The following is a 26173-nucleotide window of genomic DNA, read 5'->3' on the forward strand; positions in this document are numbered from 1 at the left end:
GATTTTCACAATGGTAAACAAGCCCGGATTTCAGCATAGAGTCATCATTGCCCCTAACAAAAGTCAGTCTGTCCTTTAAATCTTTGAAGCCCCTCTGACTTCTCTCTAGCTATAAAAGTTCTAGACGGCATCTTCTGCCAAGGTAGGGCTATTTTGTCTACGTTGAAAAACTTGTTTAGTGTAGCCACCTTCATCCTTGATTTTAGCCGGATCTTCTGAATAACTTGCTGCAGCTTTCATATCAGTGCTTGCTGCTTCGCCTTTTACTTTTATTGTATGGAGATGGCTTCCTTCCTTACACTTTGTGAACCAACCTCTGCCAGCTTCCAACTTTCCTTTTACAGCTACTCACCCCTCTCAGCCTTTATAGTCAAAGAGAGTTGGGGGCTCGCTTTGGCTCAAGGCAGTGTCATGGCTGGTTTGAGTTTCTAGCCAGACTACTAAAATTTTCTCCCTTTTCAGCAAGCATTAAGGCTGTTTTGCTTATCATTATGTGTTTGATGGAATAGCACCTTTAATTTCCTCCAAGAACTTTTCCTTGGCATTCACGACTTGGCCAACTGATGCAAGAGGCCTAGCTTTCGACATGCCTTCCTCATAAATTTCATCATTTCTAACTTTGGATTTAAAGTGAGAAATGTGGGGCTTTCCCTTTCACTTGAACACTCAGAGGCCATTGCAGGGTCATTAATTGGCCTCATTTCACTGTTTGTTGTGTCTCAGAGAATAGTGAGTCCCAAGGAAAGTGAGAGAGATGGGCAGAACAGCCAGAGCCCATATAATATTTATCAGTTAAATTCACCGCCTCACAAGGGCTTAGCTCATGGTGCCCCAAAACGATTCCAATAGTAACATTAAAGATCACAGATCACTACAGATGTAATAATAATGAAAAACTTGAAATACTGTGAGAATTTCCATAATGTGACATGAAGTGAGTACATACTGTTGGAATAAAGTAGCTGATAGACTTGCTTGGTGCAAGGTTGCCACAAACCTTCAATATTTTTTAAAAAAGCAAACTATCTAAATATCAATGAAGGAAGCATAATAAAATGACCTATGACCTTAAGGTTTTCGTAACAATACAGAAAAATGAATCGAGGGCCTCCCCAGTGGCACAGTGGGTTGAGCGCTGTGCTGTGAAGCTCTGCAGTGCGGGTTCGATCCCAGCTGGCCGACGAGGATCCCACATGGTGCGGCAGACCTCTCCTGTCTTGCCCGCTGCTCCCCTCAGTGGTGTGTTTCTGTTGTCTGCCTGTTGTGCTCCCTGCTCTGCCTCTGGCGAGTCTTCTCACCCTCCCGCTCCTCTGGCCTGTATCCCAGCTCTTGTATAAAAAAAAAAAAAATGAATCGAGATGGGGCTTGAGCAGATATTTGCATACCCCTGTTCATAGCACCATTATTCACAATAGGTAAAAGGTGGAAGCAGCCCCAGTGTCCGTTAGTGAATGAATGGATAAGCAAAACACATCTATCCAAACAATGGAATATTATTCTGCCTTAAAAAGGAAGACATTCTGCCACAGGCTACAACATGGATGATCCTTGAGGTCATGATGCTAAGTGAAGTAAGCCGAACACAAAAGGACAAATACTGTGTGGTTCTGCTTGTCTGAGGCACCTTAGAAGAGGGAAATTCATAAAGACAGAAAGTAGATGGTGGTTACCAGGGGGCGACACGAGGGTGGAATGGAAAGTGACTGTTTCTGGTGGGTATGAAGTTTCATTGTGGAAGGATGAGAGAAGTTCTGTAGATGGATGGTGGTGGTGGTGGTGGTAAATGTGCTTAATTTCACTGAGCTGTATACTTAAGGGAGTTAAAATGGTGCATTTTATATCACATATGTTTTAACACAATAGAAAGGGAGCAAGAATAATATGACAGATGCCCAGCACCCTTCTACTGACAATTAGCTAAGAAAATTTAAAAATTAGCAGTAGCAGTTGCTGTGTCACATATATTACCGTGTCTCCATTGCATTGTGTGTTTTTTGAGGAGTGAAGGATGACTTGAGCAAGAGAATTCTGTGTCAGGAGAGTTTTTCTTCTGCCTTATTTTCCCTTTGCATTTTTTAGCTGAAAATAAACAAGTAGGAAATTAAGAACCTTTTCCTGTTCTCTAAAATTACTGTTTCTAGAAACTTCTAGAAAAGAATCATTCTAGAAACCTCTCTTTACCCTTTGGCTTTGATGACTGTGGAGAAACAGTCAAGGGAAATAACACCAGCATAAATAAATGATACAGTATTTTTGCAACCTTGATCCTCCCTGAATGTTTGTCTTAAACCTTTTTTTTTGAGGACCTGCTCTGTGTCAGGCATTGTTATATCAGTTGTTTCTTGCCTCAGTAATGCTGTGTAGCAAACCACCCAACTTTAGTGGCCCACAACAGTAAGCATTTATTGCTTCTGAATCTGGGGTCAGTGGGGAGCTAGCTGGGTGGCTTTTCTGATTTTGACTGGGCTTCCTCATGTGTCTGGAGGTCAGCTTGAGTTCGTTTGGCTTCTGCTGCACGCCTAGGGCACCTGGGACCTGCTGTGTGTCGTGGGTACTCCAGCAGGCCAGCTTGCACATGTTTGCACGGCAGTGGTGGAGGTGCAGTGGAGTCACTGGAAGCCTCCACGTTCTCAGGAGGCCTGGGCCCCAAACCAGCACGCTGCTAGCCCCTGTCCCTCTGTTTTTCAAAACAGGTCTTGTGTGGGGGGCGAGGAAATCAACTCGGTCTTTAAGGCCAGTACTCTAAAGTTGGGTGACCAAGGGTACTGTTTCAGGGAGGTCTGAAAAATTAGGGCCTGAATGCATTGTCTTCATTTTATAGTTGCAGAAAGCGAGGCCCAGAGAGGTTAGGTGACCTATCCAAGATCATGCTTCAAGCTAGTGCTGGAATTTGGGTGTGAACCCAGATCTGTCAGACCCCTTCCTTCCATGCTGCCTCTGCCTAACTCCAGATAACATCTTGGATTGCTGCCTCACTCTGGAAACACGTGCTTTGCCTTTTGTACCTCTGAATTTTGCTGCCCTTACCCTCATTCTGCCTGTGTCTGTATTTTACTATGCTAACTTCTCTTCTCCATTTTCTCAGATATAATCTGTTTTTATGGTTCCATCTTCAGCATCTTCTGTTGTGTCTACTTGCTCCCAGGCTCAGCCAATGTCATGAAACACACAGGCCCCCAGGTCTAACCTCTGTGCAGACCTCCCTCCTGGCTGGCCTCTGCCCGCCTCCCCTTGCAGAACTCTGCAGGTTAGTGGTCTTGAGCTGCTAGTCACAGACACCCTGGTGTAGCTGGCTTAGGCTGTAGGGATACATCTGTCTTGCACAACAGGAAGCCCAGAGGCAGGCTGGCTCCTTGGGGCCCAGGTTTCTTCTGCCTGCCCTGCCTCTTGCTGTGTTTACTTCATGCATTGATTCCCAATTGCTGCGATGGGCTTCCCTGTGCACATCCCGTGGTGGGAGGACAGGGGCATCTTTCCTTTGAGATCCCCTGGGCAGGCACATCTCTGTCTCTCCAATGCTACCCTGGCTGAGGGCTGCCTGCCCACCCCTGAACCCATCCCTGGCCAGCCTGCCCCAGTTAGGTGGTCTGCAGGAGAAGGACCAGGGTTGATGTCCCCACTCGCCCCACGTGGTTGAGAGCTGCAGGTTCTCTGCCAGGTTCTTGCTGCTGCTGCTTCTGCATTTCAGTGGGTGATATCCCAACCCTCAGTTCTTCCCAGCGGTTCTTTGGGGTCATTTTTAACTCCTACTTCATCCTCTTCATCATTTGTGTGTTTGTCCTGCCCTCCATCCTTCCCTCCCATTCTGAGCAGGGCTGCTAATCCACACAGCGGCCAGCTCACTTGTGGCCCACCTAAGGATTTGAAAATGGAAGTGCCCCAGGCAGTTGTGATGAGTGTGAAGAGAATGTTCTGCACTGGGTGCTGTGCTTTGCCGCTGCCTCAGAGGCAGTCAGGGAAGGCTTCCGGGAAGGGGCCACTTCTAAACTGATGATTCAGCTTGAGCAATGTCTCCTGCTGTTATTTCTTGAACAAAATAGAAGATCATCCCTGGCCACTCCTTCCTGTAGACCGGAGGTTGACAAAACACAGCCCATGGGCCAAATCTGGTACTGTGTGTTTTTGTAAACAAAGTTTTATTGGCACACAACCCCACCCATTCGTTTATGTATGGTCTGTGGCTGCTTTTATGCTACAACAGCAGAGCTGACTGGTTTTGACAGAGATCATCAAGCCCAAAATATTTACTCTCTGGCCCTTTACAGAACAAGTTTGCCAACCTCCACTGTAGAAAAACTCAATTCCTGCTCTCCAGGGAGTTTCATCTTGCAAAAGGAGACTGGCTTGTAATATTTAGAAAACTTTATAATGAAGTCTGTTGAGGTCAAGCTCTTAAAGTGCTGAAGTGAGTAATAGAGACAGGAATCGGTGTTTTGGAGACATCCCTGTGCTTTCATTTCTCTCCCCCCCTCCGCTGGTCCTTTATTCCACGGATAAATCTACATTCATTTTCTTGCCTCAGGATTTCTAGATTGACACTTGAGATTTACATTTTCTAAATTTACACTTTTCCTGATGCTCGGTTGCCTCCCTCTGAGGGGGAGAACAAAGGTGCAGATCCACTTGGGAAAGGAACATTCTGAGTGTGAGATGCCACTTTTTAAAATTCTCCTTTGCTGCTCTCCCGTATGCAGAAAGAAAGTAGGACTTGCGTAAATAAATGTGAAAAATATTTGTTTACTTTGAACAGAGAGATAATGTACACATTACTGACCTACTGGGGGGGAAATGTCTGCTTACAAATCTCCCATTACAGGCAGCCAGCCCCTTCATCTGCCCTGTCCCCTTGCTTTGAAACCTTGAAACCTTGCCTGGATAGCACCCTCCGGAGGGGGGTCTTGGTGACAAAACCATTTGCTGTCCCCAGAGGAAGCCCCCCCCCAGTAACAGACTTTGTTATTCTGATTCCCATGAAATTGTGCCCCCCCACCGCCCCCCGACTCCCGGGTAAGGCAGCTTTTATACTGTGGTGTTTACACCACGCTGCTCTTTTGTTTATTTCAGTTGTACGTTTTCTTTTCGATTCACCCGAAGTTGTCTCAGACATCTTGTGAAAGTAACACATGCTTAGAGCAGTAAACGACTGAAGGAAAGTTGTGGCGAGAAGAGTGACAGCAGACCCCTTCCCTCAATTGTACTCCCCAAGGAGACCAGGCTCCTGGTTGTCCCCTAAGAACATCTCCACACACGCGTAATAGGTGGAGTCAGGAGGGACTGCGGATATTTGACCGCAAACATGTCAGTTTCAGAGGTTGCCACCTCAGCAAGTGCACAGTGATGCAGACGCACTGGTGTTTTTCACACAGATGGGGTGATTCTGCAGATGCTGTACTGTGATTGGTTGTGTTGCGGAGACTCTTGGAGCACTGCCTCACGGTTCAGTGAGAGCTGCGCCACTCTTTCATCATCCCCGTGTGGCTGCCCCGGGCCTGACTAACCAGGCCCCTAAACCAGGACGTTCGAGATGAGTTGAGTTTTTCACTCCTCTGAGTAATGTAGCACTGAGCATTATGCACGGACTATTGCCCATTTCATGTACATTGTATGGAGGTTAGCTCCTCAAAGTGGAATGGATGGTTTCTTGATTTTAAAAATTTGGGGGAAGAATTAGATGTTTCCAATCTAGTTGGATCTGCTGACTTTAGGGTCCTTCAGCCTCTAGTGATACCACAAAGATGGGAGCACAGTGGAACCAGCCCCTCCAGGTAAATCCCGTGCAGCCATTAGCGTGAGCTCACCTCCCTTCCTGGAACTTTTGTGTTCTCACTGCCGGCAGGCACTGGGGACACCCATGCATAGAATGGCAGTGCAGCTGTGTGGGCCTGGGGATACGGAAGCCCTAGTGACCGCTTTGTCCTGGGTAGGGAGTTTGTAGTGCTTTCCAGAACGTCACTAGCTGGCAAAGGGAGAGCAAGGTAGGGATCAGTTGCATGGGGACACTGAGGGAGTGGGCAGGTATCAGCCTGCAAATCAGCTGGGCTGGCCCTGGTGAAAGGGATCATGGGCATGGACCTGGACTACACCAAGGTGCCAGATGGCAGCAGGACTCTCGCCAGCCACTGACCCAGGGAATAAGAAGACACTTCGCAGGCAGCCTCCTGAAGGCTGTGCCACACGGCCACTCGTGGGTCAGGACCTGTGAAGTTACCCAGTGTGGTTCTTTTATCAGGATGTGCTGTTCCAAACCCTGTGAAACATTCCAACAGTCCAGATGTTGTGTTTACTGCTCTATTTTATAAATAGTTTCCCCTTGCACCTTTGGCTTTCCTTGCAAAGCATACTCTTGATTGCAGTCCTTAACACTAGTAAATTGCAGAAGAACCTGTCTGCCCGTTGGGAGAAGCATATGGTCCCTTTCTCAGAATACTGTTTGTAAATGAATGAAATAAAATCCATAGGATTACAAAAGAAACCAATTATACTGTAGTACATTTATCAAAATACTGTGAAAATATAAGTAACATTCTTTTTTTTAAGATTATTTAATTATACAAGCACTGGGTATAGTCAGAAGTGCGGGAGGGTGAGAGAATTCACCAGAGCCAGAGAGGGGAACAGAACAGGCAGACTGACAAAACTGCTGAGGGGAGCAGCGGGCGCGGCAGGAGAGGCCTGCGTGCCATGTGGGACCCTCTCTGGTGCGGCTGGCTGGGGATCAAACCGGCGCTGCAGAGGCTGCGGGCAGCTTTGCAGCCCAGCGCTCAACTGCTGAGCCACCAGGGGAGGCCCAACACATAGTCTTTATTCTTGTATTAAATACAAGACCCAGCAGTGGTCTAGAAGCTGTCATAATTTTGAAGTCAGGATGAATGTGATATCTCAAGATAACTGCACCCACCATAATGTGAAATGAAAATATCTACCCATATAATGGGAGCAAAATAAAATCCACAAGTGCTGCTAATATCAGTGTGGGTTGTTGTCTATATCCATAGTGGAAAGAAAGGCCAAATTTCAGTTACAATGTCTTTTTTCTCATTCACTTTTAGAAGCCCTGACTTCTAGCCACAAATCCTAGTTAGGAACTTCTGCTATAGGGCTTAGCATTTTAGATATAGAAGGAATTGTGGGGATGAAAATCCCCATTTGCATCAAGAAAAGTCATAAACATCCAGGTTCCCTCACTTAATTCTGATGGGGATAAGAAGGGAAACTATTAAAAATGAGTCAAAATTTAAAGAAAATTTGACTACAATAAAGATCTCCCCTGTTCCTAAACAGAAAAATCTGCAGAATTATCTGTCATTCTCTAAATCTTCTAGAACAGTGGCCATTTTTTGGGTACTGATTTAAAAAATTGGGAAACTCTGGATTTTTTTATGGTGGGTATTTTCTCTTGAAAATTCTCTGAGGATAGGCAAGACAGCCGGACCCCGGGGGGGGGGGTGTCTTTATGATTTTCTAGTCCTCTGCTACAGTTCCTAACGTATATGTAGATGGACCTGCCCCCTCGCATCCTCTTCCTTGCTCCACTCTTTTCTCCCCTCATCTTGTTCCCTCCCTTTCTCCTCACCTGTAAAAGTTAGGGGTCTCTTAGATCCATTTGTCAGCAGCAAAGTTGGAGAATGCCTTTAAAAATAGGGATGTTGAAGGGAGTGTGTTGGATAGAAGGGAGAAATCTTGTTTATGCTCAAGAAATAACATATTTAGAATATTCCTTTAGTTTTTCCTTTGAAATTCTGTACTCTCATTCACTTGAATGACTCTGCATGGAGCATTTAAAAGTAGATCAAACAAAACTATAAATACGTTGAGTTCTTTCAGGCATTTTGCCAAAATCAGCCTCGCCAAAGCAGAGAAAAGCAACGTGCTTTATGTATCCGATTTTCTCCTCTGAGCATCCTAGACTCTGTCCCCGGTAGAGATGGGGGCTTGGGCTGGGAGAGTCAGGCCCAGGCCATTTTGGAGAAGAAGGGGGGCCCTGTGGGTTGGGTCACCTGAATTAAGGGGCATGCTGGGACCAGCCTATGGAAAGGGCGAAGGCCAGGGGCGTGTTTGGAGGCCCTGCTGACTTTGCTTTCCAGGGTACGTCTGTTATCTCTCTCTGATGCAATGGGAAGGCTGGTGAAAAGAAAATTGGTTGAACTGGTATAAATAATCAAAAAAACTTTTTTAAAAACATTTATGAATGTAAGACAAATGGAAAAAAGGGAGGCTCTTGGGTGACAACAAGGCCTTCTGTAAGTAGGTCTGTCCCGTCATTCCAGTTTCCTACATGAGGAAACGGAGGAAGAAGCCCAAGGCAGGCTGCATGAGGTGGCCGCCATGCTGGGTCTGCTGACAGAATATTGCGGTGCTCCTTGGTGAATTGACCCATTTAACCTGATTTACGCACCATTTTGTTCTTAACGGTCCAGAGTTTGCGTACTTTGTTTCTTTATCTTCCACTTATCAGTGGAATCACAGTGTTTGTCTTTCTCAGTTTTGAGTTATTTCACTCAGCACAACACGCTCTAGGTCCATCCACTTGTTGCAAGTGGCAAGATTTTTTTCTTCTGTCTGAATAGTACTCCACTGCATATGCCATTTTTCTAAGATGGTTGAGGTGGAGGACATTATGGTTGGAGGCTCATGCCCATAGCACCAAAATTATAGATGTGGCTTCCAAGGAATTATTGGGTAACATTGTTAACAGGGAAGTGATCCATATATAGCCTTTGTGGAAACCTGGCTTATTAAATGAATGGCCCCTCTGTGCATTATGGTAGTAGTAGAAACTCCTTTTTTTGGTCATCTGTTAATTGACTGACTTTAAAGCTGTTGTTAGTGACTTCTTTAAACAGGGCACTAGATGCTGAGGTTCCTTGAACTGAGGAAGGACTAGATCAGGGATGTGTGTCCTGTCTCTGTTTCTGAATATTGGCATCTGGGCTCACAGGTGGATTGGGAATGGCATTTGTGACGAAATGGCATCCTTACAACCATCACGGAGCAAAGGCAGGTATTGGTAAATGAGTTGCATTTTGTTGAAAAAAGTGTGAATGAAGAGTTGACAGGTGTCAGAGCTAAAGGGGCAAAGACAAACATAAATTGACAGAGATAATTAAAGTACAGTGGAATGAAAGCAGTGCTGGTGCAAAGCAACTGTTGTTAGGGAAACCCAGACAGAGGCCCCATGACTCAGTGTGTGTGTGTGTGTTCCTGTGATGGAGAGTGAGCGAGCTCTGGAGAGACAGGCCCTCCACTGCCAGGAGGGAGGTCCTGCCTGGGTGGTGTGGTCAGCAGCCAGCTGGGAAGATGACCTTAGTTGGTTCTGACAGGATATTGCGGTGCTCCTTGGGGTTCTGCAGCACATCTGATCAGAGTAATAACTAGTGTGGGCTGCAGGTGTGGAGGTGTCCCCAGCGCACCCACTTTCCGCTGTCTTCATGGACCAGCCACAACCAGTTGGCGCTGGAAGCTCCTAGCCCTCTCATTCAGTCTGTGATAAACAGCTTTCAGCCTGATCCAATTTATTTACTTGGAGAAGAGGAACTAACTTTTACTATTAATGTCATCAGTCTGTGATCAGAAAGATCAGAGCATAATGCAAGACAATTACTTTCATTGGTGACTGTGATGCTTTTACAAAACGATTACAGTGTGGAGCGTGCTCTTTGTGAAACAAGCTGATGTGCAGACACATTGAAATGAGTATTTACATTCCCCTAAGCCCGCTTTCCAAAATCCCTCCTTTACTTTGGGGTGTACCCTTCCCTACCGTTTTCTGCTCTTACGTAGGGGTGTTCATATGCACAGACACTCATTCCTGTCATTGTATCAGGCCCCACATGTTAGTTGAATGTTGAATGATAAACATTTCTTGAATGTGTGCTCTGTGCCAGTTGTAGGTGATCAGGAGTAAATAAGAGTCCTTGGTGTTATGGTGTTAAGTTATAGGGGAAGGAGAGAGAGTATTTATGATGCTGGGATCATGTGATACACATTATAGGATTTGCTCTTTTAACTTAATGTATTATGGCTGCCTTTCTCATGTCAGTGCACATACAACTGCTCGCTCTGTTCAATGGCTGCTTAGTTCTTCAGGGACTGGACACACCCTGGTTTTGTGGCTGTGCCCTCTCAGGACGCTGCTGTGTCGGCCGCTGTGTGCGTGTGTGCGTCTGCTCTTAGAAACCATGCTGACCTGAACGTTCTCAGACATAGGTCTCTGCCTACATAGTTTCCCTTTTGTAAGAGAACTAAATTTAAAATCAAATATACATAATTTCTTGTTCAGACATAGCCCTTCTTTGCTCTTAGGTATGGATAATTTTGACAGTGGGTGAATTTTGACAGTGGATAAATTTTGAGAGGATGGCAGAGAGGAGTGGATCAGTCATCGCTTAGTATTACAGGCGCTTTGGCCTGCAGTGCAGGGCACCCTTTGACACAGTGGCAGGACTACGGGGCGACCATCTTTTCATCCCTATGGCTGCAACAATTTCAGGTGTTACTGGCTATTTTTTAAACTATGGTAAAATTTAGCATCCTAGGCACTTGTTTTAAAACCCAGTTTCTTAGGTTTAAGGGACTGTATTTTTATTTCATTTTCTCCCCATTTTATTTCATTTTTCCCCCTTACTCCCAGCACTTAACAGATGAACTTTAAAAAAAAAGCATTCTATTTTATCTTTGCTTATTAGTGTACTCTATATTTTTAAATACAACCAGCCAGCCTTTTTTTTTTTCCTACGTGGTCAGCTCCAAAGTATTGTTATTTCTTATTGACCATAAAAATCATTCTGTGGCTCGAGATAAAAAAAAAAATACTTCAAGTTTGAAAGCCCCCCCCCAAAGGGTAAGGTAGTATTTACCATCTTAACCACGCTATCATTGGCTTTGGAGCACACAGTGGTAAGTGTCCCGCTGAATGCCAGGTCAAGGCTTTTTCACTCTTGGCCTCCATTGTCCTATCTTCCTCCACTGCCCCTTTGACTCTGGGAGATTTAGTTCTCAGAACCATGACCCACAGAATTTGGAATAGGTATTCACTCGTTCATTCATTCATTCATTCCTTAAGAAAGAGTTGAACGTTGACTCCGACAGGTGCTGAACCAGGGGCTGCGATCAGTGATGACTATGAAAGGGATATGGGCCTCCAAGAGGGAAGCAGACACGCAGCAACTGAAGACAGGGTTGAGGAGCCACCTCTTCCTGCCTGCATGTATGGCTGCTGCGCCAGGCCTTTCAGACATCCTCATAGTCTTCTGTCAGGCCATCAGCCTGCTTCTGTGCGTCCTTCCCCAAGCTGTCCTGCACAGCCCTGATACCTGGCACTGCTCCCTCCTCCCAGAAACCCTCTCTGGGCAGGTTCTCATAAAATAAGGTTTTCACCCTTACCTTGGCATCTGGAGTCCCCTTGAAACATATTCCCAACCTGTCTTCCTGGTATTATCTTGGGCTGGTGGACGAAGAGGACTACAAACCACAGTCTGTGAACCCGTGTACCGTGGACAAGTTCTGCAGCCTTCCTGTGCCTGTCCATAAAAATGGGACCAGTGCCCCATACCTCAGGGGGTTGGTTCAGGACTGGGGGAGGGCATGCAACCCACCTGGGTGCGTGGTACACAACACACAGCTAATTGATGTTCATTTCCTTCATCTCCAACAAAATTAGCTTCCTTCCATACTTCTCCATGGCTCAGAGGTGCTCATCAGTGGTTGCCTACTGCTTCTCTATTTTTCTCCTGTGTTCTGATGGGTCTTGGGAGTAAATGAGCGCTGGCGTAGCTATAACCTCTTTTAGATGAACCTTGTCTTTGAAGTAGCAGGGAAATGGATTGATAGTTTTCTGCTATGCAAAGATGTCAATTCCACACATCCCTGGGACAATCCCACAGGTTCATCTCCAGTGACCAAGCTGTGCTGTTCATGGAATACTGTCCGTTTCCAATGCAGTCCAGATGCTGCTAAGTGGGGTTTGTAAAGAAAGACCCATGAGTTTTTTGTTTGTTTTTTTTTTTTTTCTGGAGCGCCATCAGTCTTTGAAGTGCCCTCTTCCTTTGAGTTACATTCCACTGAAACAGGGTGACTAGTGGAAACTTTTTCAGTAGAGGAATGATGCTGGGTCACGGGATCAGCAACTCAGCATTCTTTGCCCTCACCTGCACTACATCGCCTGTCCCAAGTCAAATGGATGTTTAACAGAATGTTTAATTTGGTTTGTATCATTTTTCCATCCTGACATAGGAAACCTGCTCCCTTGCATAAAGGTGTTCACTTACAAACAAGTTCTTTAAGAAGTTTGCAGCAACATGGATGGCGCTGGAAGGGATCATGCTCAGCGAAATAAGCCAGAAAGAAAAAGAAAAATACCGGATGGTCTCACTCATAGCAGGAATCTAGAAAACCTAGATAAGGGACCAGGAAAAAGACTAATTAATACAAAGTAAAAATCAAAATCAAGCAACTATAAACCAGAGACACACTATGGGGGGGCAGGGGCGGGGAGAGGAAGGACTAGGGTCAAAATAAGGGGGGGGTGCAATTGTATGGGGAATATAACCCAAATGAAAATGCAGACATTGTGCAAAAATGAAAAATGATGTAAGAATTATAGAAAATAAAAGATTAAAAAAAACACAAAATGAAGCCTACATGCTGCTCAGTGACCTGGGGAGGTGTCGCATTCTCGTCATGCTTACTGGTAAATCATAGCCGAGACCGCCATCTTTTCTACCCCGCCAGTCCTGCCCCCCCAGAACACATTTCTAGAGTTGATACTGCTTAGTGAAGCTGTTCTAAAGGTCTGTGAAGTGAAAGTCACAGCACATACCATTCACCTGGTTTATGTATTAGGCTAATATTGAAAATGGTAGTTTGTCAAATAACTGATTCCTGTCTCTTTTGGGAAAACAAGTCCCTTTTTTTAATATTTTATTTTATATAATTCTTACATCATTTTTCATTTTTGCACAATGTATGCATTTTCATTTTGGTTATATTCCCCAAACAATTGCACCCCCCCTTATTTTGACCCTAGTCCTTCCTCTCCCCGCCCCCCCCAGTGTGTCTCACATTGTATTTAATTGTAGTAGCTCTTTGCTCTTAAAATCTAGAATAGTTCCCTAGCCTTTTAAAAATCTTTCAAGTAAATCTCACATATTTACTTAAGACTTTAAAAAAACCCAGGTGAGTTTTTGTAGACTGTCCCTCATTCTGGATTTGCATAATTAGCTCCTCTTGGTTAGAATTAGGTTAAATGGTTGGGCAGGAGAGTCCTGTAGGTGACGGTAAATCCTCAGGTCATTGAATAAGGAGGCCCCTGATGTCATTTTGCCCCATGGTCAGTTTGATCACTTGGGTAAGATTGTATCCCCAGGCTTCTCCCTTCCAAGGGGACCAGTTTCCTTTTGTAATTAATGAACAATCTGGGGGGAGATCCTTTGAGACTCTGTAAATGTCCTAATCCCCACAAACTGTCATCAGGTGGTTTTAGCAACCAATGAGTCTTGCCAGAATCAGTTATTGCTATAATGGTTAGAAAATGTGCTTGTGTATGTCCATCATTTTTATTTTTGATGGTTGACATTGTGTAAAGAAGAGCTTTCCCTGCTTATTCCACACTTACCAAGTTTTATCCATCTACCCGTCTACCTTGATGTCAGTCTGGCTGCTTACTGAATGTGTCTGTATGGGGCTCTTGCTTTATTTTTGAAATGAATCTATGATAATTCACCCCTCAGTAATGTTACTGTCTCAATTTTGGCCAGTGGAAGCCCCATCAAGCTGATCCCTGGGTCCTTTTGACATTGCCCCTCAAGGGTTTGAGCATTTCATTAATTTTGGCATGACCAGTTGTTCCAGTGTCACTTTGTATTTTCTTTGCCCCAGCCCTGAAAGAAGCCATTTTTCAATGGGGACCTCATTCCTAGGGGACTGCTATTTTGAAAGTCTTTGGTAGTGTTCCCAAAGCTCCCCCAGGTGGTTTCAATGTGCAGTCAAGATTGCAAACCCTTTGGCTAGAGGCCTCTAAGGGGGAGACCACCTGTTCCCTCAGGGTGTTTTCCCATTGTCACCTGGTGTGACCTGTAAGTAGTTGTGCTGATGAACTGTTGAGGTTTAGATTTTTGTAGATAGTGTCACTCGGGAGGTCAGATTCAAATGTAGATCCCTGACCCCAGCCCCAAAGGGTGCAGTGCTAAAGGTCTGCCCCAAATGTCAGCCTTCTCACATAGGCCCTGTCTGGAGAATATGCCAGAAGTAAAACTGGACACTGAGAATTAGGGATTTCTTCTTTGACTTTTATCAATGTTTTCTCTCGTGACACAATTTTGGGCTGAGGCCACATTTGCTAGGCATGTAGCTGGGATACATTTGATTAATTTAGTGGAGTCCTTGAAAATCAAATCATTTAAATCCTCATCATTAGATACATATTCTGTTATAGGGGATGTGGGATGTGAAAAATTAGATTGTGCGCATGTTGAGCATTTTCAGTTGAACCAAAGACTTCCTTTTTTTCACTGATGCTTATTTGTTATTCTATTTTTGTGGTCATTGAATGGATTAGCCTAGTGAAATTTTCTCATGCCTTAAGGTCCTTAGGAGGCTCTAGAATATAGATGTGTGTGTGTCCTTTCCGAGGCTGGGTCATAGCACCCTTTCCCGTTTCTTCTATCTCACTTTCAGAGAATATGAATGTACTGCTTTGCTTCTCCTGAAAACCAGCTTTTTTTCATTAAAATATGGGCCCCAGTTCCTGGCAGCTGTAAGGAAAAGCTCCTGATTTGCGGTTTTTCACTTCCTGGCTTCACATTTTAACCATTTACCATGTTAGCCCACCCAGACCACTCTGCTGTCCTAAGACCCATCACCGAGAAGTCTTAAGAACAGCCAGACACAGGAGGCAGCGTCTCTGCAGTGTATCTCCTGGCTTGAAATCCTGGGCGCTGTTTTCTAGCTGTAAGACCTCTGGTAAAATCCTTGGTTTCTGAGTGCCTCATCAGCCGCCTTATCTATAAAAAGAAGGTCACTGTTCTTACCCCAGAGGTTCCAGGGGAGGATTAAGTGGGGTAATGCATATAAAAGGCTTAGCAGTCTCCGGCACAGTCAGTGCTCAGTGAGTGTTAGCTCTTACTGTTTGATTAAACAAAGCTGGTCACAGATGGAAGATGGTTCTGGGGTCACCCGAGGGAGCTGAGGTGGGCCTCCTTGCCATCTGAGTGCGCCTGCGTTCCTACATGTGAACATGGGTTCTCGCATGTCAGTTTTGTAACCATCATGCAGTATGGCAATAGAGACCTGTCAGGGCTGCCTTGTGAGGTGAGTCTTGTTCATGTGCATTTAAGTTCAGATTACAGAGAGTCGGGAACGACATGTGAACTGAATTGGCTCATCCAGCACTGGAGGCAGAGCTCTGAACTCAGGCCCAGGAGGCCACTTAGTAACTGGGTGACCTCGGGTAAGTCACTGAGCCCCATAGTCCTCATTGGTGAAATGGTTGTTCATTCTGGCTCCTTTTTCTTTTGACCCACGTGGTTGCCAGGCTGAGGGAGGTGAAGGGTATCAGAAGCACTTCAGAAACCATCATGGGCTCTCCCAGTGTGAGAGGGAGCAACTGTTTCTGCTTGGGGTCAGGTCAGGCGCCTTTGCCACCAGCAGCCTCTGGACACTTCCCTGTAGGGCTTACGGTTCCCGGGCCTGTTTGTTGGCACTGTGCTTTGTGAGACTTCACGCCACCAGTTGAATAATCTTCTCAGAGACTTCTAAGAGCTATTGACTAGTTTGGCAGAGAGACTTTACCAAATCTGTCCTCCTTCCTAATTCTAGACAGTTTCAGAGAAGTTCCATGCAGGGAAGTGGGATTACTCTGTTCCAGGGCCTCAGCCCATTAGGTTATTCTTCGCCCCTTTGTGCGGTGTCAGTTACTTGCTACTTTTCCCAGAGGGCTTTGTGGCGATCCAGAGTTAAAAGTCAGTTTTATGACTTCAGCCAACATTAGGACTTCAGATGTTATTTATAAGTCGATTTGGTCAGGAGTTTGGCGACTTCTCGTGTGTGTTGGGTTTCAGACATTTGTCATGTTTACTCATTTCATGTTCAGATTTCTAGCTACAGGGTTTGCTTTTATTATAACGTCTAGCAAATACAGCTCTTAAAAATATACAGTAGAACTTCAGCTGAAGGGGTGTAATGGGGGCAGGGGCATCGCAGGGGCTAGAGAAGGGTACCAAGGTCCCCTCTACATCACAACTGTCATGAAGAGAATGAGCACTCTGTATCCTTTGTGACTCAGAGTGCTTTATTTGCCTCCTGTTATATCCGAAGCCAAGAAATAGTGGTGGGGTTCTTTGTGCTGGAGTACCATTCTCAGTTGGGGTACGCTTTCTGTCTCTGGGAGAGCCAGGCCCACTGGGGTTGCCCTACTTCACCTGCCGACAGTGTCATCAGCCCCTCGGCGTTGGCCTGAGAAAGTGGTGTTCGGGCTCATGAAAGCCAGTGGCTGGTGATTTTGTGCAAAGGGGTGGGGAGTAGTCACCAAGATGTGATTAGACAAGGTATTGATTCTGAACTTCTGCCCTTTTCCCTCTGTTAACTCTGTTCTCCCTTAGTAAGGTTCAGGCAGAGAAAAATGGAGCAGAGAGAACTAGGCCACTGGCTTTTGAAAAATATTGATGAGTGAATATGTCAGATGTGGCGAAGGCCTTCCTCTTTGTGTGAGGCTGGGCTGCTGGGGGGGCGATGTGGTCTGTGATCAGTCCTGAGAGGCGCCCTTTCTCAGGGAAAAGACGAGAAACGGAAAAGAAACCCTGTAGTCAGTATCCTAAAATAATGTAAGCATTTCTAAATGTGTCTCCTTGAAGTCGTTGAGCCCTTTGGTTTTCTAGGCCATGTGGTGGCAGGAAGGAAAGATGTGAGGTGGTAAGCCCAGAGCGACAAACTTCTGAGCCATGCCGGTCTCAGTTGTTAATTCCTGTCTACCTCTCCCCGGCTTGGGCCTCTACTGCTGTCTGCCTGCCTGCCTGTCTGTCTGTCTGTCTGTCTGTCTCTGTCACACATACCACAGGTAGGTTCTTTCTCCCTCGAATGTGATGTGGACGTGCTGTGGACAGTGCGTCTGTGTTTGAATTTGCTCTTGGCCAGGGCCATCCAGTTGGGCTCCACTGTGACCTTGAGTGTCCTCTGTCAAGTGAAGTGTGACCCTGGCTTTAATCTTGGTTTGGCTGGGCTGGTTCTGTGTAAGCAGCCAGGGATCCTGCTAATGGGTCCTCTGGGACAGAGGGAAGAGGACAGATGTGGATTTGTCGAACCCCTGGGGGGCAGTTGAAATGGCACAAAGAACAGGCTGAAATCTAATCAGCCTTTGCTATCAGGCCTGAGCTCCAGCATGTTGAAAGGGTGATGATTAGTGAGAAAAAGGCCAGGATACTTTATCTTTTCTTTTGCACATTTGGGAAGAAATCCCCCTGCTTTGCTAGCATTAGAAGCAGACCATTCTTTTTTTCTCTACCATATCACATCAGCTTTCATTGAAAATCAACAGCAGCAAATACAATGCCACATCCATGGAAAACCGTTTAAGGCAACACTGTGTTCCAGCGCTTCAAGGGTGGGGTTTTGCCTTCTGCACCAACAGATCGATTTCTCATATCCATGCCTTTCTGAACCAGCAGCTTTTAAAAGACCAGGAAGCATTGCTCTGCTTTCTTACTGCCTCTCTCTAAAAGACCAGGGCTGCCGTGCCTCTAGCCATGTCCCAGAGAGCATATTTAAAACAAGTCAGCTTAATTTGCCTGCATGCCTAGGAAGTCTCTCTTTAAAATCTAATTTTAAGAGAAGAGCTGAGTCTAAACATTTTGCTTTTCCCATCCAGGTGAGCGACGGAGGCGCCGGTGCCAGGTGGCATTCAGCTACCTGCCCCAGAATGATGACGAGCTTGAGCTGAAAGTCGGTGACATCATAGAGGTGGTAGGAGAGGTAAGCGACCAGGCGGGTGGCACGGCAGCCTTACCTAGGCTGTCCAAACCCCCCATGGCAGGTTGGTCTCATCCTGGTGGATGGTAGAACCTCCAGAGTCTGCTCATGGAGGAAACAGTTTTCCAGGGAGGAATGACTCCAGGCCGGTTGGGCCAAGGTGTGCGGCCATTTAAAATCATTGTCCTTTAACACACTGTACTAGGTGTCTCAGAGATGCCAACACAGTGCCACCTTGGCTTTTCCCCTCTGCTTCAAGTACTAGTGGATTCTGGGTATCCATAGTGACCATGACCATCGCTAAGGGATAGACTCAGTATTGTGGGCAACACTGTGGGCTCAGAAGGCAGGAAAGAAGGGACATTTATTAAAAGACCTAATATGTGACAGGAGTGACAAGTGCTTTACTCACTGGCCCCTTCACACATCCCAACCACTTTATTTCATCAATTGAGGAAAGAGACTCAGGAGATGATGGGAGAGGCAGAGCTGCGGGTTGAAGCCGGATCCACCTGCCTGAGGCTCTTGTTCTTCCCTCTCCTGTGTGGCCCTGGGTACTCCGCCAGCCCTGCCAGTGGGTAGTCCCGCCACATGCTGGGATGGGCATCTGAGGCGCCACTCCTCAGGCCAAGGGGTCCTGGGCTGCACACTTAGGACCTGATGGTTCATTTTGGTCCAACACCTCTTCCTGTATATAGAAATGCAGTTTTAGATTGCTTTGGTCTCCTGAATACCATGCGACCTTACGGAAACCCATGGTTTGCAAAAAAGGAAGCTAGAAGTCAAGGAGGAGGTTAAATGATGATGTGGGTGGCAGTGGCAGGGCTGATGCTAGCAGCCAGATTTCCTGACGCTCATACAAGCAAAATGTGCGCATGCGTCAAAGCTTTATTTCACTCGTTAATGACAGGACCTGCAGAAGGTGTAAGGCCAGCAAACTCCTGATAGTGACGGAAAGAAAAAGTTACTTAAGATTGCCTAGTTAGGCGCAAGACTACTACATAGTGTCCTGTAGGGCATAAAACTATAATCTTTGAGGTTGAATTCAAGGGGAGAATTCACTTGCATCTCTGCCAGTTAAATTTTATTTTTATTGCTATCTGACAAGGATCATTTGCATCGCTTTCGGTTTTCTGCCAGCTAACACCAGCACCCATGGAGTTGTGAAACTAATCTCATACATAGTAAAGGCAGAATCATCTCATAATCTCTCAAACAAAGGTAGACGTCCCTGGAGAATCAGTTAATGGGGTTCCCAGCATGGCACTGGGAAGACATGTGATAAGCTCTGTCGCCTGTTTCCCAGGTGGGGACACTCTGTATCGGTATATCTTTCATTCATTCCTTTTTTCCCTGGTGCCAGGAAGGGCACAGAGGAGATAGTGGTTTAAAATCGAATGAGTAAAATGTTTATTGTCAACAATGGACAGCTGAAACTTATGTAATATTGTAATGCCATGTTGCTGCAATATTTTTTTTTAATTAAAGGAAGAATGGACAACAGAGTAGAACATTTATGCTAATGGTAGAAGAACAGATTTCTTAACATGGAAACCATGGAAGAAATTCCAGAGGGAAAAATAAGCAGATGTGACTAAATTTTTTTTTTTAAGTTAACATTTTGGTATGAATTGAAGTGAGTTTAGATAAAGAGAATGGCAAACAGTACAAAAAACCTGCAATAAATTATGATGAAACATTACTGTGTATGTAACATATGAAAATATAGTAGGAAGCTATTGTAATAGTGACACATAATAGATAAATTTGCCCTAAACACAAATCCCCACAGGGGAAATAGAAATCTTAACCATGAGAAAAAGTTCCACCCTGCTGTTAATTTAATAAATACAAATTAAGACAATAATGGCTTCCTGCTTTTGAAAATCCTAAGAAAATACTTAGTGGTAAGACTGTTGGCAATACTTAGAACTAGTGACTTTATGTAGCTTTATGATTCTTATATGAAGCTGTTTAACAAGGCACATCAAGAGCTATAAAAAATCTGAATTAACACCCTTTGTTCCAGTAATCTCACCCCTAGGAATTTATCCCCAGAAAATGGTTAACAACAACAACAAAAAAGTGAAACGTGTTCATTGCAGCAATGCTTGTGATAATGAAAAATAATTTAGAAAGGGAATAGTTACGTGATTTAAGTTACACTATCCAACTAGATCGTGAAGCCATTAAGATGGTAAGCACAGAGGCCTTTGCCTCTGTATTTGTCACGATACTGTGTGCTGCATTATCTATATTCTGTATCTATATTCCACCAACTTGAGATTCCTTCAACAGCAGGGATCTGGTTTTTGTCTCTGTTCATGGTACTTGGAATAGTGCCTAAAACATAGTACACGCTTTAGTAAAAGCTAACTGAATAAGTAAATGAATAAATGGAAGTATAGAAAGATTTTTTCCCCAAAATGAATGAGCACATCAGAACATAGAATTGCACACACTGGAAAGACTTACGCGAAACATACCTACAAGCATGTGGTCAAAGGCTGAAAGGAAGCAAAATTAAAAATGGTTGTCATAGATGGTTTTTTCCTTAATGTTGTAATAATGTCTTAAGAGGTAATGTGGAGCCTCCCCGGTGGCGCAGGGGTTGAGCGCTGGGTTGAGAAGCTGCCCGCAGCCTCCGCAGCGCCAGTTCGATCCCCAGCTGCTCCCCGGCCACCGGAGGAGGGTCCCACATGGCGCACAGACCTCTCCTGCCGCCCGCTGCTCCCCTCAGCAGTGTACTTCGTCAGTCTGCCTGCTCTGCTCTCCACTCTGACTCTGGTGAATTCTCTCACCCTCCCGCGCTTCTGACTGTACCCAGTGCTTGTATAAATAAATTAATTAATTAATTAAAAGAGGCAATGCGAATGAAGATAAGAGAAATTGTTAATAAAGGCCTGGGAAATATCACCCCTTCACCCACCCATTGGCTGTAGGGAAAGCAAGCATGGGTTACTGAGGGGAGGGCATGGGAGGGGAGGGGAAGCAGGACTGAAGGGCAGCTTCCTCCTCCAGATGACACACAACTTCACCCCGCTATATCACTGGTCTCCTTTCCACTCACTCCCAGTTCAGTGAACGCCCCATGCTGGGCTCGTGTCACCTAGGAAGAAGGAAAGTAACTATGTGACCTCAGCTACTTACACAAAACAAAACAAAAAGATTGGCCTTTTAATGCAAATTTACAAAATCATGTCATCAAAGTCAGGGTCCCAGTGTTGCAGTTTACTTGTAATATTGCAGATACGGGGTCGTTATCACTGTGGAAAACCTGTCCTTTGCTCTTACAGTGAATGTTGTATAAATGCCAGTAAGTAGCTATTTTCTATTCCACTGAAGACTTAGAAACAAAACAAAAGTCCTAAATAAACAAGAACCCTAAACCACAAGGACATGTTGAAGTTATAGTAATAGCTTTGCAGCATTATAGAAACAACCAATCTATTGGTCAATATAAATAGGATGTACTGTGTATAATTTTTGATTGATTAATAGATTGGTTCTATAGGATTGTGATGCTACACACATGCACTCACACACACACATACACATTTTCACCCCCCACAGAAAACTCTTTTTTTTTATTTTATTTTTATATTCCCCATACAGTTGTACCCCCCTTACTTTGACCCCAATCCCACCTTTCCCTGCCTCCCCCCATAGAGTGTCTCTGGTTCATAGTTGTTTGTTGATTTTGATTTTTTCTTTCTTAGAGTTATTCTTTTCCCTGGCCCCTTATTTAGGTTTTCTAGATTCCTGCTATGAGTGAGACCATCTGGTATTTGTCTTTTTCTTTCTGGCTTATTTCGCTGAGCATGATCCCTTCCAGCTCCATCCATGTTGCTGCAAATTGCATGTGATTATCTTTTTTGAATGCTGAGTAATATTCCATGGTATATATGGACCACATCTTCTTGATCCAGTCATCTATTTTTGGGCATTTGGGTTGTTTCCGTAGCTTAGCTATTGTAAATAGTGCTGCTATAAACATAGGGGTGCAGGTGCTCTTTGGAATTAATGTTTCCCCCACAGAAAACTCTTAGGAGTATTTTGAGTATATGAATGGTTTTCAGAAACAGTTGAATCAAGTAGAGAATCCTAAAAAATGAAACATGGGCCTCCCCGGTGGCGCAGCTTTTGAGCGCTGGGTTGCGAAGCTGCCCGCGGCCTCTGCGGCGCTGGTTCGATTCCCGGCTGCTCCCCGGCCACCAGAGGAGGGTCCGCCCACTGCTCCCCTCAGCAGTGTACCTTGGTCCTTCTGCCTGCTCTGCTCCCCGCTCTGGCTCTGGTGAATTCTCTCACCCTCCTGCGCTTCTGACTGTACCCAGTGCATGTATAAACAAACAAACAAACAAACAAATAAATAAATAAATAACATGCCTCTATAAAAAAAAAGAAAAAAGAAATAAAAATGAAACATGTATCTTAACATTTAAGTCTAAAATATAAAAATACTTTCATTTGCTGTTTGTCTATACAACTTCATGGGGCTAAGGCACTTTCTTAAATAATGGGTTTGCTGATTGGGGTCCACCTTCTCTGTATCTGTAACACATCCTCTATCATTCCCATTGGTTTTTTCAAAGTAGACTGATGACAGAAGTGAAGCAACTGGAATCTAAAATTCTACAGCTCCCCACCCCCACCCATCCCCAATCTCTTTCAGTTGTCTTGTCTGTATGTGATGTGGCAGCAGGTATTTTTTAGACCTTCAAATCATTGCGTGTGCATTCTCTCTCTCTCTCCCTCTCTCTTCATGTATGTATGCATGTATGTATGCATGTGTGCATCTATGTATGTATGTGCCCTTCCCCAGTTCTTTCTCCTCACACTTACATATTTTTCTGCTGATTAACCATATCATGTGCCAGCACTTAGAGCAACAGATTTGTGCAGGTTTGTGTAGACACAGTGTGGCCCCTCATCAGACAGCCTGGAGCAGGCAGCCAGGGGGTCCACAACATGACATTGGGAAGAAATGGGGAGCACAGGGCCATCTGGGGGTGAGCGGAGTTGACAAAGGGAAGGCTGCCCAAGAAAGTGCCTACTGTGCCTCTGCCCCTGATGGAGAGCTGCAGGTCTGTTCTCATCATTTGGTGAACCTGACGGATAAACGAAAAGCAGGCTGGACACCTGGATCGATATTTTTAAAGAAATCATTATAAATATATACCTGGATCAATTTTGTCCAGAGTGGCGAGGACTGATAAATGTAGATGAAGTGTTAATGACAAGGGTAGAGATTGGTACATGGACAGAGTTACCAGGGGAAATGGCTTTTGAAGGGCTCTGGAGTTTTGAGACTGGCTTCATCTATTTTGGGATTTTTTTTTTTTTTTGTAAGATGTGTCTGAGCCTCTTTGTTTTCCTGTCTGTTATCTAAAACCCGGGAAAGGAGTGGCTTTTTGCCCTTTGTGTTGGGTAATCTTAGTCTCTTTTAGTGGTGACCTGGGATGTTCAGAGGTTCTTGCTTTATTTGTTCTTTGTGGTTAGTTTTTAAGTACTCCTCAGTGGTCCCCAGTCAGGCTGGCTAGACACAGAGGGCTTCCATTTCTGATTGAACCTGTCCTTGTAATTTGCAAAGATGGTAGCTTGCAATGTCAAGAAACGTATGTACTTTCCTTCTGGTGCCCATAGCAGGAAATTTGGTTTTGTCAGATAGGCCCTTGACATTCTTCAGAAATTCAGCTCAATCACCAACCTTTGTGGATGTGGATGAGCAGTAGATTTTGTTTCATTTTTGGTGTAAGAGCTTTGAAGGGTAGCTTGTTAAAAAAAGAAAAAGATGCCTTTTGTTTTATACTTGCCCATAAGAAGTCAAATTCATTTAAAAGCTGACTAATTAATGGGGGACCAAAGCATACTCAAATTATTATTCATTAAGGTATCCCCTGGCTTTCAAAGGGTTTGCATCTCTTTTCAAAAAAAGGTAATAATAATATAAAAAATTGTTTATTGGGCTTTGATAATCCAGAGAGCTCAAGCTACTCTACGGCTACTTTTCCAAATAACTTTGGGGTAGACTTCTCTGATTTCCTAATGCACAGAGATGGTAGAGCATGCATATTAAGGAGAGGGAACAAAATGTGGTTAGATTAGCATCACCAGTGTACAAAACAGGCTACAGCTGTCTAAAAGTAACCTGCTGGCAAGTTTAAATAGATTTGTAGTAGATTTGCATAGCATGAGATTTATCAAATATTTGAGTGCTAACTCAGTGAAAGTGTGTTGTAGAGATTCAAAGATTTCCTGAACAGAATCTCTTTCAAACCATGCTTGGGAGGGTCAAAGAGACTAAGAGACAACAAGCTAAGAAGGTAACTAATAACCCAAGGTGTTAGTAGAATGGCAAATGATGGTATTGACAAATGAGAAAGGAATTAAAAAACAAAGACACAGTAGTCCCCCCACTTGTCTGTGGTTTCACTTTCTGAGGTTTCAGTTACCCGTGGTCAACCTCAGTTCAAAAATAATAAATGGAAAATGTATATTTATATTCAGAAGCTTAATGCCACATCACAGTGCCTACGTCACTACTCATGTGGGTATTATATCATCTCACATCATCACAAGAAGAAAGGTGAGTAGAACATCATCAGTTGTTAAGAGGCAGAGTGTATGTGTAAGAAGAGACTGCATTCGTATAAACTTCTTATAGTGTATTGTGATGATTATTCTCTTTCATTGTTACTGGTAATCTCTTACTGTACCTAATTTAGAACTTTGTCATAGCTGTGTATGTATGGGACAGACTACAGTATAGCACGACGTGAGGTTTCAGGCACCTGCCGGGGAAGGGTGGCCATGGCATGCATCCCCTGAGGATGAACTGTGCTCAGTGAAGGTGAGAAAGATGCTTTCTAGGGCAGTAAAATGTCACTGGGACAGGTGGAAGGTGAGAAGTGTTTGCATTACTGCTGCAAGCACAGGTTGTGGAAGATGCTGGGCTAGTCTGGAGGAAGGAGGGCAAATGTTGGGACAGCCTTGCTGTGAATTGGGGGATGAGCTGTGACTCTGGGGGCAGATGGGAAGGGCAGGTAGCAGGAGCTGGTGGAGTGCTGTCCACTCTGAATTTTTGGAGGAAAACCCTTTGTAAAGGCTCCATACACATAATGTTTTCTAAGATTAAACACATTCCTATACAATTTTTCCCCCTGGGAATAATGACAGCACAAAACTGAAGGATTTTGATTCATCAGAATGGTTATCACTTAGGAATGTGGGGACCTGTAGACTAATCTGCACCTGTTTTAAAGGACAGGACAAGCAAGTGTTGCTGAGGTGTTGTGAGGGTGTCTACGAAACCCTCACAGAAGCCCTTTCCATGGTGAGGAAAATCATGATGCTAATCATTTCCCTTTTAATTACCCTAAAGTTCTCTTTGGGGTTTATTCTCAGAAGAACAAGGGTGGGGGGAATAAAAATTAACTTCCTGTGTAAATGTAATGTTCTGGTCCTGCCAGGAAGAGCTAAATCAATGAACCACACAGGAATTGGGAAATATTGGCGCAGGCATTGAGGACCTAGATAACACTTGTTTATACTTAGCGCAGCCAGCTCTCCATGTCTCCAGAGCAACGGGGATGGTTATTTAAAGCAACTAAAATGGAAAATAATGTAGGTGTATATGCCTTCAGGAAGCGGTTCCCTCAAAAATATTTCCCCACTAATTCTAATAGATGTTTTCTAGAAACAATTTGTATTTTTTTTTTCAGCACAATTCAAATGGTAAAACTATGTCTTAGCACATTTACATGAAGTTCTAGCAAAGACAAAATTAATCACAGGTAACACAGATCAGATCAGTGACTACTTGGAGGTGGATTGACTGGGGAGGGGCACAAAGGAATTTCCTGGAGTGATGGAAATGTTCTATGTTGGTAGAGGTGTGGATTACATGGGGGCATGTGTTTGTGCAAACTGATCCACTTGTACTGTTAAGAACTGGACGTTTACTCATATTTTTAATGCTAGGGTTCCCCATATTTCTTTTGATCAACTTGAACATATAATTACAAATGTGATTACTATAAGCAAATGTTGACGGAAAGTATTTATTAATTCAGTTTTGTGTGAATATGTTCAATTATATATTAGTAGTCCCTCGCCTTATCCACTCCGCCACCTCGTCTACATAAGTTATATATTAGATGTAAAGTATAACAACAGTTTTGCTGTTTTCCCACTTACATTTCCTCAAACAGCGACA

General features: G+C 44.4%; 1 protein-coding gene across 5 annotated transcripts in view; it reads left to right on the plus strand.

Annotated features, from left to right (window-relative positions):
- The window catches only part of SH3KBP1 (SH3 domain containing kinase binding protein 1), a 316536-nt gene that overhangs the window by 150019 nt on the left and 140344 nt on the right, over positions 1–26173 (plus strand). For all 5 annotated transcript variants that reach the window (XM_037512632.2, XM_037512636.2, XM_054695818.1 and 2 more), the window contains one exon: positions 17858–17961. In XM_037512632.2, coding sequence (XP_037368529.1) covers positions 17858–17961 — 104 coding nt within the window. The remainder of the gene's footprint in view (positions 1–17857; positions 17962–26173) is intronic.

This window comes from Talpa occidentalis, unplaced genomic scaffold (genome assembly GCF_014898055.3).
Source record: "Talpa occidentalis isolate TD23 unplaced genomic scaffold, MPIMG_talOcc4v2.1 talOcc4.15, whole genome shotgun sequence".
NCBI lineage: Eukaryota > Metazoa > Chordata > Mammalia > Eulipotyphla > Talpidae > Talpa > Talpa occidentalis.